Source organism: Lissotriton helveticus, chromosome 1_1, assembly GCF_964261635.1.
Source record: "Lissotriton helveticus chromosome 1_1, aLisHel1.1, whole genome shotgun sequence".
In the NCBI taxonomy this organism is placed as follows: domain Eukaryota; kingdom Metazoa; phylum Chordata; class Amphibia; order Caudata; family Salamandridae; genus Lissotriton; species Lissotriton helveticus.
Genome location: NC_136057.1, coordinates 1,057,131,346 through 1,057,145,876, shown reverse-complemented (window position 1 = coordinate 1,057,145,876; position 14,531 = coordinate 1,057,131,346). Strand labels below are relative to the sequence as shown.

General features: G+C 39.9%; 1 protein-coding gene across 1 annotated transcript in view; it reads right to left on the bottom strand.

Moving 5' to 3' along the window:
* LOC144820800 (uncharacterized) overlaps window positions 1-14,531 on the bottom strand; it is a 148,601-nt gene that overhangs the window by 57,074 nt on the left and 76,996 nt on the right. The window contains exon 3 of the mRNA XM_078677960.1: window positions 9,050-10,915. Within this exon, the coding sequence (XP_078534086.1) occupies window positions 9,050-10,915 (1,866 nt within the window). The remainder of the gene's footprint in view (window positions 1-9,049; window positions 10,916-14,531) is intronic.

Genomic DNA, 14,531 nt, shown 5'->3' with positions numbered 1-14,531 from the left:
ATAGACCATATATAGTTAGGAATTAGCATTTACAAAACCTTGAAAATTCACTGAAAAAACCATAGGTTATAGACCATATATAGTTAGGAATTAGCATTTAAAAAACCTTATTTTACTCACACAAAACCATTGAAATTCCATATATAGTTAGTTGCACTAACTATATATCGCGCACCCGCAATCCACTGCTGATCATGTCACATATTACATCATTCATGACATGGTCAGTGACATCACTGATGACATCACTGATGACATCTCAAATGACATCACTGATGACATCTCATTTGACATTACTGATCACATCACTGATGACATCATTCATGTGATAATACGATGAACCTCTTCAGACTCTAATATAACCTTAGATACACTCAGTGTAAACAGACACTCATAGACTGTCACTCATCCATGGAGTTACTCAGACACTTAGTCAGTCATGCAAAGAATCAATCACACCTCCATTTCCTCAACTATACAGTTATACACACCTTACTTATTCAAACATATACTAAAACATATTTACTCACTTATACAATCCTGGATACAAGTTCACAATGATCCATACAGCCACTCACACATTCACTGGCTCTTATGCACAGTTATTTATATATGTCAACTCTCACATGTACTGTGTTTTACATATGTACTTACTTTGACATGTAGCACTGAGATATCCATTCACTCACCAATACACTCATGCACACAGTCAACCGCCCATACAGCTGTTTCCACATGCACTTTTGAACCCATACATCTAGTCAATCAACTGCTCACACATCTATGCAGAGAGTCATACACCTCCCAGCCACCCAGACACACACTCAGTCTCCCATACAAATGCTTGGGCAACCAATCAATAACCCATACAGTTAATCATATAGCTAATGATCAACACATGCAGCAGTTTACAGAACAACAGACATAATGATGCACAAATTAAGACAGTTTAGTCACTAACCCATGCACTCAGTGAGACACATTTAATCAGTCACTCATACAGTCAGCCATGCCCCTACTAAATCCTTCATCAAGACACTTATACATCCACTCATTCTTCAATATGTAAGACATATTTTAACTTTACAGAATTATACAGTCACTGGATGTAGTCATCAGTGATGTCATTTGAGATGTCATCAGTGATGTCATCAGTGATGTCACTGACCATGTCATGAATGATGTAATATGTGACATGATCAGCAGTGGATTGCGGGTGCGCGATATATAGTTAGTGCAACTAACTATATATGGAATTTCAATGGTTTTGTGTGAGTAAAATAAGGTTTTTTAAATGCTAATTCCTAACTATATATGGTCTATAACCTATGGTTTTTTCAGTGAATATATATATATACATATATATATACACACTCACTCAAGTATACACAAACTAGGATTGACATATTTAAATTCGTTAGAAAGTTAAAACTAATGAAAGTCCATATGCTTCGTAATAAGGAAACTCCAAAAGGTGACAATAGGAGATGTTAGCAGTGACCAATGCTGTAAAACAATTGCAACTGTATTGCTGATTAAAGAGTTGAGAGAGCTTGAAAACTAAAGCCTAGGAATCACAGAACCTGTATTGGAGCAGGTCATTATCATGGAGTGTGACTTAAACATATGAGGGGATGCAGCAACCTCTTTTAAGCCACTGTCTACCTTTTTGCCAGTAACTCCAAGGATGCAATCAACATATTCAATGATATTATGGTAGAGGGGTCAAATCGATTTATGAGGCAGCAAACAAAAAAGGGCTAGCAAAGACAGCTGCTAATATAAGATATCGAACCTTGATAAAGAAATTGAAACCCAATGATCAGGTCGCTATGAGAAAATCTGACAAAGGAGGAAATATAATGCTCTGGCCTATGAGCATATATATGAAAGAAGCTTCTATTCAACTGAACAACACTAACTGTTATGCAAGGAGCAGCCGTGGTGACATATCTATGGTCAAACAGTAGTATAAAGCGGATTAACTGAATGACGCAATGACGGATAGATCAATAAGGATGAATATAAATATTGATTCTTGCACAATGATCATCCGCAGATTCCTGTGCTGTATCCGATACCAAAAGTCCACAAAAATCCAAAGGAGCCCCATAGGAGACCGACAGCAGCCCAGGGTAGTCTCTTAAGGAGTCATGGAAGTAGATTGATAATTTTCTTAATCAATATGTTATAAGTTCAAAGTCTTATGTGAAAGACACGGGTGACTTTCTTAAGCTAATATATGACATTCTGATGGAGGTTGATTATATTTTGATCTCATTAGATGTGACAACATTATATAAAAGCATCTGTCACAGTGATGGCTTGAGAGCGGCTGGCCACTATTTGCAAAGTTGCCAGGTAAATTATACAAGCACACACAAATGCTGCTAGTTATGATCAAGAGCCAGAGGTGCTTGGAAAGTAACTTTTTCCTGTTTAGCAATGAAGTATTACATCAACTTCATGGGACTGCGATGGCCACCTGTATCACCCCCAACTATGCCTGTTTACATGTGGGCTGGTGGGAGGAACAGGAGTTTTGCAGGAAGGATGGGTACCATAACACCCACTACAACAATCAACATGAAGGGCCTCCACTTCTCTTCGTAATAAGTAAATTCCGGTGTTCTGCAGGAATGAAAAATGGGCATGGGACAAACATAATTGTTTGGTCGAGGTTTATAGATTCTCTCTTTGTAGTGTGGAGAGTGTCCACAGCAAGTGCCGAGTTGTTCGTAAAGGACATAAATACCTACAATCTAGATTTACACTTCACACACCACATAAGCAAGATGAGTGTCATCTTCTTGGATCTAGAAGTGTACATTAGCAACAGGAAACTTGAAACAAGGATATTCATAAAGGAGACTGCTGTAAATATAACCCTCGAATGCATCAAGCTTTCACCCACGACACACTAAAACCAGCATTCCATTTGATGAGATGCTGCGGACCGGAAGAAATTGCAGCACCTCCGGTGTTAGGAGGTGATGAGAGATGGATTCATTCAGAGAGGGTTCAGCAAGCAGATAATAGAACAAGCACAGAGGGCTGCCAACAAAAGAGCTAGAGACTCCATTGTAGTCTTGAGGCCAAATAAAACAACAGAAGGGAGTGGGGTCAGACTTATCACTCCATACAGCAGCCAATATAAAGCATTGCAGGCCATATTTAGGAAACACTGGGGCAAAATGAAAACGGACGCTGCTATTGACAAGATGGGACCGAGGAATCCATCGATTACTTACAGGTGCACACAATCAATGAGCAATGCATTGGTAAAAAAACAGCCCAAGATGGCCAGAAAACAGTTGATTGTAACCTAAAGCAGGCTTTAAAAAATGCACAGGGAGCAAAGCTTGTACAATCAGTGAAAAAATGGTTGAATATACATTTCCACTTACAGACAAACCGATTAAGATCAAGGGTTCTTACAATTGTAGAACAACATTTTTCATATATATGTTAAGATGCACAGGTAATCTGCGACATATTGGAAGCACAACACGCCCAGTGTACTAGAGGATATTACAGCACATGCGTGCCATATGCAATACTGATCAGGCATACCCAATGACAAGGCACTGTGAGACACACCACAACCATAATCACAAGCAAATTAGTTACTTTGTAATCAACGTAGTTCGAGCTGCTAGAAGGGGCGGTAATCGTGTGAAAGCACTGAGGGAGCTTAAGTTGTTTGCTACAGTTTCCAGCTTCGCACAGACAACAAAACCACCAAAGGTGCCCTCACTTACAGACTCTCCAGGACCATAAACCTGCCTCAGCAATGTCATCACGGAAGTCATCACCCCGTTCACCACTAATCCAAACACTTTGTATTCCTGGGAGACCTCAGCTTCCACTTGGACGAACCCACCGACACCAACTCCACCGACCTCTTAGAGCGAATGGACACAAAGGCCTCAAGCAACTGATCACAGACCCCACGCACAAAGCATCACACACACTGTACCTTATCTTAATGTCCAGTAACAGAATCAGGTACAGCCACACCACAGAACTCACCTGTTCTGAAAACGACAGAATCCCTATGCTTACGACACCCAGCTGATCTTCTCCCTCACCCACAGTCACCAGAATCAACTTTCATAGCTGGATGAAGGGGTTTCCACCTGGATGAAAGATAGATGCCTCAAGCTCAACTCAGACAAGATCGAAGCTCTCATCCTGGGACCAGCCCCCTCAGCCTGGGGCGACTCCTGTTGGACCGCTGCACTGGGAACCCATCCCACCCCCACGGACCAAGCATGTAGGCACAGCATCATACTAGACTCCTTTCTCACAATGAACCGCCAGCTCAACACTGTATTGTCATCCTGTTTCCACATGCTCTGCCTGCTTCAAAAGACATTCAGGTGGATTTCTAACAGAATCCAGAAATACGGTCATCCCAGCACTAATCACCAGCAGACTCGACTACAACAAAGCATTGGACACCAGCGTCACCCAGAAACAGCCCAGAAAACTACAGAACGTTCAAAACGCTGCGGCCAGACTGATCCTCGACATCCCACACCGCAGCCACATCACAGGACACCTTCAACTCCACCACTGAACTCATGAGAAGTCTCCAGACCGTCCAGAACACAGGAGCCAGATTGATCTCAACCTGCCTAAGAGGACCCACATCATCCAGCACCTGAAAGACCTCCACTGGCTCCCCATCCAGAAAATATTCCAATTTGACCTCCTAACCCCTGTCTACAAAGCCCTCCACGACCAAGGTCCTACCTACATGAATTAACAAGGAGGCCCAAACCGAAGGCCGAAGGGAGAAGTGGGCCCTGCTAGGGGTACCCAAAGTAAGGCACCCAAAGTAACTTTCTGACAGTCTTTCCATGTTGGAAAGCCAGACATGGAAAGCTGGTGTGAAACCAACATCATAATGCCGACGCCGGAAACGCTGTCTTTAAGGGATTACATGCCGGTTCAGACTGGCCGATAGGCTCCTTGAACCCATCGGAAGCCAGCCAGAATGACCAGCCAGTTTTACTTCCAGCCGCCATCGTTGGCGGTCGAAAGTGAAACCGGAGATGTCGGTTGGAAAGCCTCCTAGCGCATCCGATAGGGCCCACTGTGTTTTAAATAGCACCCAAACGTTCAAGTTCATAGCTTAAAAGAAACTCTATAATATTGCCAGAAGGAAATACCTGCATACCCTCAGAATAGTTTCATAATCGACTGACAATATGAAAAAGTTACTTACCGTTGGTAACAATCATTTTGATGGATACTATATCTGCCTGCTGATCCAGCACCTTTTGAATATCCCCAAGTGCCCAACTGGATCTGGAAATTTTACAGTAGCTCACATGCACCAACAGGTGGCGACTGGCTCGATACCAGCATCGTTAACAGTAATTTAACAACGAATAGGCAGTGCAACAATCTAACATGGAACCTTATGATTGTGATGACTACAATCTTCTTCAGAATGAGAAGATGGGCACTATCTGCAAGTCGATAGAGTGTCCACCAGAAAGATCACATGTTAAGGTAAGTAACTTTTTCTTCTTCTTCTGATGGCTACTTCAATCAGCACATTTCTCACCTTTTTGATAGATACTATAGCTATGCCATCTCAGAAAAAAACAAGAAAGTTCCCTTAGAAAAACAGATGTTTAAAGGGGGGTTTAACTGCATTAGCATTACAACCTACACACAAATTATGAATTCTAAAAGGTAAGGTCCTACCTTCATAGTCTGTCCTGAATTCCCTGTATAATATAAATGTATATATGTTGGTTGCCAACTATGTAGCTTCCGGTGCCATGATGCACCCTTGTGGTGAATGTATGATTCCAGTGATGTGTTAACTAGGTTATGAGATGCATGGCTGTGTGCAGGGAGAACTGTGCAACTGGGTGGCAATTACATGACTTTGGTGACAGTGTGCACAGGAGTACTGGAAAGTCCCTTCTAATGTGCTCGGTTTGAGTTGAGAGATTATTTATGTATCTGGGCAAGTATGATTAACATTCTGTATGTGATATAGTCTGTATAATGTATTGTATTCTTGATACACACGAGCTTTGACAGTATTCTAGAGCTGGTCTCCATCACAGCTGATCTTTGGGATTCTCCACCGGAAGCGCAAGAGCATGGAGAGAAGTGATATACTAGGAGAGTTGCTACAGCTTTCTTGAACAAAGATATTCAAGGATTCAGTGAGAAGATTCGAATCTTAAAATCGGTCTTTTGCCAACAACCTTCATCCAATATTACAAAAGATTATTTTATAAAAAAGCCCCATTACAAAGCGCCAAACCAAGAAAATATTTAGTGCTTGCTAAAGGCCAGCAGAAGAAAGGTAATTGTACAAGCAAGCATAGATTATGGAGGAAGGCAATATGCAAGAAGACCTTCTCAGGGGACAAGATGGAAAGTTTGAAAATTGAAGGTGTCATTTAGCAGTAGCCGAGACCGTCTTGATGCATGACATTAAGAGTGCAGTGACAACCTTATGTGGTGTAAGAAGGATTTGCATTTGAGTCTTAATTTAGATAAAACAGATGCCTATTTTGTGCATCACTTTTTACCATCCTCCCTCCACCTATTACCCTCACCTCCTTCGATAGCTCTCTAGGAGTAAAGTAAAGTAAGAGATTAAATGGTTGGAAATTGCGACAGAAGAAAAGGAAGTTGGCATCACAAAGTGACCCAGCAGAGTACTGTTCCGCATATGATATGTACATGTGATATAAGAGCATAAGCTGCCATCAAATATATTTTAAAATAACACAGTACAATACAATAGACAGTTTTGGGAGTAAATTGGTGGCAATCATCCTTCACCTGGTCAGGAGGTAGTAAACAAATATGTACTTGTATGCAACCATGTAACTAGCAAGATATGGTATGATCTAGTGTAGTGGAGAGAACAAAACACACACAACTTGAACAGTATTCTACGATGCCAGTTTGGTTCATGTTTATACGAACATACACATGTTAATCTATCTCTATAGTGAAAGATGCTGCTAGGCTTTTATTAGATATTCCATGACAGGAATTAATCTCTGATCACCTGAGAAACTAACACTTGCTTCAGGTGTGTTTACGAATTCATTTTAAATGCCTACTTATTACCTTCCATTGTGCAGAATTATGGGGATTGATTCATTTAAGGACCCTAGAGGCTGGAATCATAAATATATTTGGATTATAATAAAGTACCCCTAGTACCATTTAATCATAACATTATTTCTACAGCAGGGCTTTATTGCTCCCTACCTGTAATGTTCAACGAATGAACTGATTTCTTTATATTTTTCTTATCACATGGATCAGTAAGCAAAAATACAGTTTTATCAACTTGTAAAAATACCCAATATATACTCAAAAACCTTCATTTAGAAAAATGATTTTACTTCTATACTATATACTATACGTTGGTTGATCTGATTCTCTCTCATTTAAAGCACACAAAAAACAACCCACCCTCCCCCCCCCATTCACCTACCTACAACACAAGGCCAAGAGAATCGCTACTGCGGAGTCAATGAACACAATGAGAGACAATCAGATCAACCAACGAATAGTGGTGTGAACTCCAAGAAGAAACACAATAGTGCTCTATGACCTTAATATTCTTCACATTTTATCTGGACCACAGAAAAGAGAGAGTATCGAGGTTAAGCAGTGTATATCCCGATAGATAAGTACTATGTAGTAGGACTATATGACACTATAAATGTTAAGTCATTGTGTAAATGTTTGTTGTTTTGTCATGCACTGTATATCATTCATTTCACTACTGTATATTGATATATTAGTATACAGAAGGTTAAGGGGTGTATTATGTTTGTTGAATACATACCAAAACAAAAACACAAAGAAAGAAATTATGAAGTAAAATCATTTTTCTAAATGAATGTTTTTGAGTATATATTGGGTATTTTTACAAATTGATAAAACTGTATTTTTGCTTGCTGATCCGTGTGATAAGAACAATATAAAGAAATCAGTTTATTAATTGAGCATTACAGGCAGGGAGCAGTAAAGCCCTGCCGTATAAGAAAAATGTTATGAATAAATGGTACTAGAGGTACTTTATTATAATCAAAAAAATGCTTATTACTTTCCGGCAGTTCATTACAGAAGCCCATTTTATTTAAGGGACAGAATTTGAGCATACCATCCCACAAGATCACTTGGATCTTACGACATCATCGTTGGTATTCTGGGGAGGCAGGGCTATTTTTCCTTCTGAGCCCCTAGACTACAATTTCCACTTGAAATTCTTATGTCCCCAGGTGAACAGACCCTTATAAAAAAACAACTGAAAACCAGGTTATTCCATTCATGGTAATTAGAACTGCATCGGTCTCTTTATACTTTTTATATAGTGACAGGGCATCTGTCAAACAGAGGTGATATCTATAAATGATTCATTCAGTGGGGCTGATACGAGCATCAGTGATTAATAACCGACAAATGGGATGTCACAAACTTCAAACTCAGATAATCAAAATTAAAGAAAATTAGACTATGACTAATTATTAGAGAAGAGTAGTTTCACCCATAAGACAAAGATTTACTTTTTTCCACGTTTGATTTTTGAACCAATGCCTGACTTATTTAAGGCTTGTCCAACTTTCTCAGAATGTTCACTGGAAGAAATTTGGACTAAAAAATGGAGGACACTCCTGTGATGTTCTAGAATACAATTCATAAGTTCCCACAGAAAAACATTTTCATAACTATAGCAAGAGATGTCTGACTGATGGAATTATCAAGCAACGCTGCTTGCAAACCTATGTGTACTAAATGAAAGTGGTGAGATGAATTCAATCGTATGTTTCTGGGGTTCCGAATTCAAGGATAGTTTATAACAGTAACTAAAATGTGTTCACAGTAGTTCAAAGGTACTGCATATTGCTGGGTTATGCAATTCATTTCTTTTTTGCCCACTTGTGACAGTGGTATGCTATAACAATAATTCTGAAGGCATAGAGGAAGGACCTGAGCAAGCGAATAGCCTAACAAACACAAAGAAATTCCTGCTTCGACACAGACTCACCTGTATGTGTTCGTTCATGTGCAATCAGCTTTGACGAACTAACAAAACTCTTGCCACATTGAGCACATTTAAATGGCTTTTCCCCTGTGTGAGTTCTCCGATGGATAATCAGATTGGAATTTCGACTGAAAGTCTTCCCACACTCAGCACAGGTATGTGATTTGCTGGGGGATGCGGTACTCTGGAGTAAAGTGGGGCTTGAGGATGAACCAATAACGTTTTCACATTCATTGGATAAGTCTGGTTCACTTGCTGTAGGGCTGTCTTGCATTGTATTGGTCTTATTCAGTCTTACATTTGCCTCTTCTTGATCTGATAACTCAACATGATCTTTGGAGACTTCGGATGCAGCTTCAACAAGTTCCAGTTGTAAAGTATACTCCTCGTGATCTTCCTCTAAACACTGGTTAGTAGGCTGAGCCTGGTGTTCTGCAAATTCTCCATGATACACAACCAAACAATGCTCACTGGGATCTGCCTCTGCTTCTTTACAATATTTAGTCACACATTTGTAACTAGGTTCAGCATATTTTTCCTGATTCTTCTCTGTGTATTCATTACGTTCATCAACCTCTTGTTTAATATATTTATGGTACACACCTGCAGCTCCAGTATTACTTTCAAGCTGTAGTTCTGAATATGCTTCATGATACACTGCTATACATTTACTGCTAGTTCCAACCTCTGGCTCTACAAATGCCACACGACAAATCTTCATACAATCACTTCCAAGTTCAGGAGCAGCTTCTTTACAACACACAGCATAACTTTCACTCTTGGATTCCGGTTGTACATAGTCCTGAACCTTTTGTAGAAATGTGTTTCTAGTTTCTGTGCCACTTTTAACATTTTCTATGGGGTTGATCTCTACACAGGTGATATGGAGTTCAGAATAGCCATCTCGGTCTCCTTCCACACCCCTTTTTCTGTTTTCAGACTCTGGTTCATCATATTCTTTCCGAATGCTCTCAATCTCACCTAGACATTTTTCAGTCTTGGGTTCAAGTAGTAGTTGTGATTCTCTGGACAAAAGTCCATTCTTGGGTGTATTGTGCTGGTCTGCATATTCTTCAAGTTCCCTTACCACATAAATCGTTCTGGATTCAGCCTCCGCATGTTCCTTAGATTCCACCTCTGGTTGGTTGTTACTGACTTCAGTATTAGGATTTGCACAGTATTGGTGTTCTACTTCATGGGGAGTGCGTTCAATACCTGGTTCAGCATTATACTGGCGATATTTACTGGCTTCAGTTTCAGGTTCTGCACAATATTGGTGTTCCATATCCTGCTGTCTTCTATTGGGTTCATTTTCAGGAGCTGCAAAATATTGGTGTTCCAGGTCCTGGATTCTGAGACCATTATCAGGTTCTGTAACATATTGGTGCTCTGCCTCCTGGTCTCTGGAGCTAGGTTCCGGCTCGACTTCAGCACAATATTGATGTTCTTCATGATGTCTATGTCTAGCCTCAACCTCAGGTTCTGCACAATACTGGTGTTCCACCTGCAAGGGTCTATTAGTGGGTTCAGGTTGTGCACAATATTGGTGTTCCACAGCCTGCTGTTTGTTATAAAGTGGACTCCCTGCTTCTGCACAATACTGGTGTTCCACAGTGTGGAGTCGGTTAGAGGGCTCAGTTTCTGACTCAGCGCAATATTGGTGTTCTACATCCTGGAGTCTATTGTGTTCGGTTGGGGGCTGTGCACAATATTGGTGTTCAGCCTCCTGGTTTTCCCCCGCCTGGTAGTGGTTACTGTGTTCCTCTTGCTGCACACAATGTCTTTGGAGCTCACTTTCCAAACATTTGTTACTAGGAGCTGCACAGTGCTGTGGTTTACTTTCCAAATTTTGTTGATCGCAGTTAATTTCTGGAAGTTAAGAGAAGATTTAGACATCAATTCATGCCTTCAACATAATGTCCAAATGTTAAATCAGTAAAGCAAAGGCAGGTAAAACATAAACGCAAAAAAGTACCGTTGATTAATTAAAAACGTATGCTATCAATTAAAGGTTTGTAAAACAAAGGTTTAATTACACAAAGCTGCAGAATAGCAATACCAGGAAAAGTAACTGAACAAGGTTTTATATACTGAAAAAAGACGAGATGAAAACAGAACAAAGGAAATGTTACACTCAACAAAAAAGTGTCTAAAACAACTTAAAAACTAGTTGTTCCCTTATTTTCTTGTGGACATGTTAGACACTAATCACATTTTGTTTCCAATGGAACCTTGGACCATAAACGCAATTGCATGTTATCCAACAAAAATAAGATCACAAAGGAAAATGTTAAATTCCTAAGAAGATAATGAAAGGAAAATATGTTACTTACCTGTAACACTAGTTCTGGAGCACTATATCTTGCTTAGATTCCCAAGCAACTTCATTAGAAATATTATTTTCAATAAAACAAAAAATGAAATGGACATAGATAGTCCTCAATGAGCAGGACAGGAAACAAAGAATCCTTTGTCATGAACAACGGCACATCGGATCAATCTGTCATTTAAGCTTGATGAGGCTGGCCACGGTGCATTAGTCTATAAAAGTTTCCAAGTTGCAAAAGTAATCTTGCAAACAACTTATTTTTCTGTATCGCCAATCTCTTGTAGATTCACACTGTTTCACCTCATAGTAAGAAGTACACGGCAATGAGAAAAGAAGCAAAGGAAAATGTCATTAAAGAGTATCTTTGAACGTCTGCAATGACTTCTGAATCCAGATAGCATTGTTCAGAAGTGTGTGCAAATAACTCAAAATGGTCCCTTTGTATATGTAGGCTGACGGTATGGTATGCTGGTTTCTTTATCAGAAAAAAAGGGACGCAAAAGCAACACTTCCAAACTGTACAATCCATATTTTCAGATATTACAAAATCAAACAGCAGCACAATTTGAAACATGGTGACAAATGGGAGTCAGTTCTTTTGAGCAGTTTTAGGGTCTGTAACGGGAACTGTGAAGGCTACAATGGCACCTGCAATGTGCATTGTTATTTTTGATTCATATACCTTCAGGTGAAATTAAACATATTTACAAAGCGTTACCAGCCCAATATGAATTAAGTGACCACTCGTAACGAAGGACCCAATATTTAATTGATGAAGAATACAGGTGAATTTATGAGTAACAACATGTAATAACTGCACAATTTAGACTAGAATCAAGTTTTAAAAATAGTTTAATTGCAAAGGCTCGGCTCTTTATTGGTCAAGCTGAAGTAATTTCTCAGGTTATCCGTTCTTGTGTTTGTGATTAATATTGCCCCAGCATCGGGCCATTCTTCGACAGCATAAAGACATTTCTCAACTGGAGACGCCTTTTTGACAATAAAGGCTTGAACAGTGCAAAATTATGGTCCTGGCCACTATTAGCAATCAGTTGCAGCAGATGTGCTCGGGACGCTTTGGACACTCAATCCCTTGCAGACAAGCGCATGCTGTTTTGCAGCATAAATAAATCCACCATAACCCTCAATAAAATAGACCGTGGTTGGCTACATTTAGGGTATCTATGCTACTTCTTGTCCTGGGCCACTTTTACGTGGCAGGGGAGAGTCAAATTATGTGGCAGTGATGAGTACATTATACTGCAAGAAAAGTCAAATTATGCAGCACATTTTGGGATAGTCTTGCTTCATTGTTTTATCACTTTTAAATTTGTTAAGACTGTCTGGGCATTAGTAGCAACTCATTAGTACCAGTTTAACACCTAAACACAGCTATAAACTACAGAAAGGTGACCAGTCAACCTCTGCAAAGGGCCTTCCACTGCGTGGCAACACATGTCGCTGCGTTTTTAGTAACTTTGGAACTGTTTAAGCTAGAAACAAAGTGTGTTTCTGTTCAAATCTGCAGATTCTGCGATTGAGGATGGATTATGTGGCAAATTTATAATTATGCTAAACTCGCCAAGGCTGCACAATCACATAATTCCAGTGGCCTTGCTTTTATACCCCATTTCTCTTCAGAAAAAGCAGGGTTATATACATTCTATGCAATTTATTAAACTGAAATATTTTTAACCTTGCATTTGAGAATCCATAGTTTGTATACACTACTTTTTGACATGTTTTTATGTTTTTTTCATTCTCCAGTAGGTATATTTGTTATATTGCTCGTCTCTTTCCTGAAGGTTGAATTAACATTCTGAGAGTAAAGAAAATCACCTACAATAGAGCGAAGACGTAAGATGGTGAGGAATCCCCGATAAAACAGCAGAAAAGGGCAAAGTTTCAGAAGACTACTAACGACTGGCAGTAGAATCCAGAGCGTCAAGAGAGCGGTAAATGTTCACGATAATTGTAACCTCCTGAACAAACTACAGAGGGATTAAAAGTTGGACAAAACAGCAAACATTTAAAACAGTTAAAGGACATGAGACCATCCTCAAACATACCACAAATCATGGTAGGTACAATCTACTCACTCCAGAAAAAAACCATATAGCCTTCAGTTAATAAAAGGTTAGAAACCAGACACGTTCGGAAACCACTTTGTTGGGTAGCTACCAGGGAGGGAGGCCAATCATGATTAAGTGTTAAACTGTTAAATAATTAGAACAATCTTGTGAGTAAGCAATCTGTGGCTGGCCTGATTCAGGTGGTTATGATCAGCCATGTTCCTCTCAACTCTGTCCCGGTCTCTTGCTTTGCTGCCTGCTTTCCGAGGGCAGGGGATGTCTCCCCATCTGTAGCATTTCTTCATTTTGGAGGTGCTTTAAAATGCAGGAAATTTACTTTGTTCAACTCTCACTTCCGCTCACAGCCAGCCGCTGCCTCCTTTTACTCAAACTCTAGATAGCAACATGGGGATTTCCCAACAACATTTCATGGCTGCAGAGTATGGACACTCACCACGAGGCCAATTGAATTACAGCGTTTGCTATACAAGTACATCAATGATAGGATGCCTTTGAAAGGTCAACGAGGGAAGGTGTTAACCTGAAATTCCTATGCTACTTGTTGACAATGTGTTTAGCCATGTTTCACAGCTGCGAGCGGATGTGCAGCACAGCGGAAGCGTAAAAATAAACAACCAAAAAAAACTGACGGTAGAGCTTTTTTTTTGCTGTGCAGACGCATCTACACCCTCCTTCACTCAGAGATGCCTCCCACCAGCAATTTCTTTTAAAAAAGGCAAAAGGTCATATAGATGAGACCTATTGGATTTGCCAATGCTTGTTTTCACAGAGCCATCTTAATACTTTCCTGTAAAATGAGACTTACTCCAGTATTCTCAAACCTGCATCACATCTGACTGCTGCCTCTGTGAAGCTCGGCACTGCTGGACGTTGCAGTTTAAGAGGACTTCACTGGCATCTTTTAGTAACCCAAGCAGCCATTGACTAAGGAGGAAATGAGGCATAACGGCAGGAGATGAAGACTTTGGAACTAGGGAACCACGTGCAATATTAAGTGATTTTACAAAAATTATGTAAACTCCCCGTGGCTTATAAAGGTTTGTACTATATACAACTGCAAAAA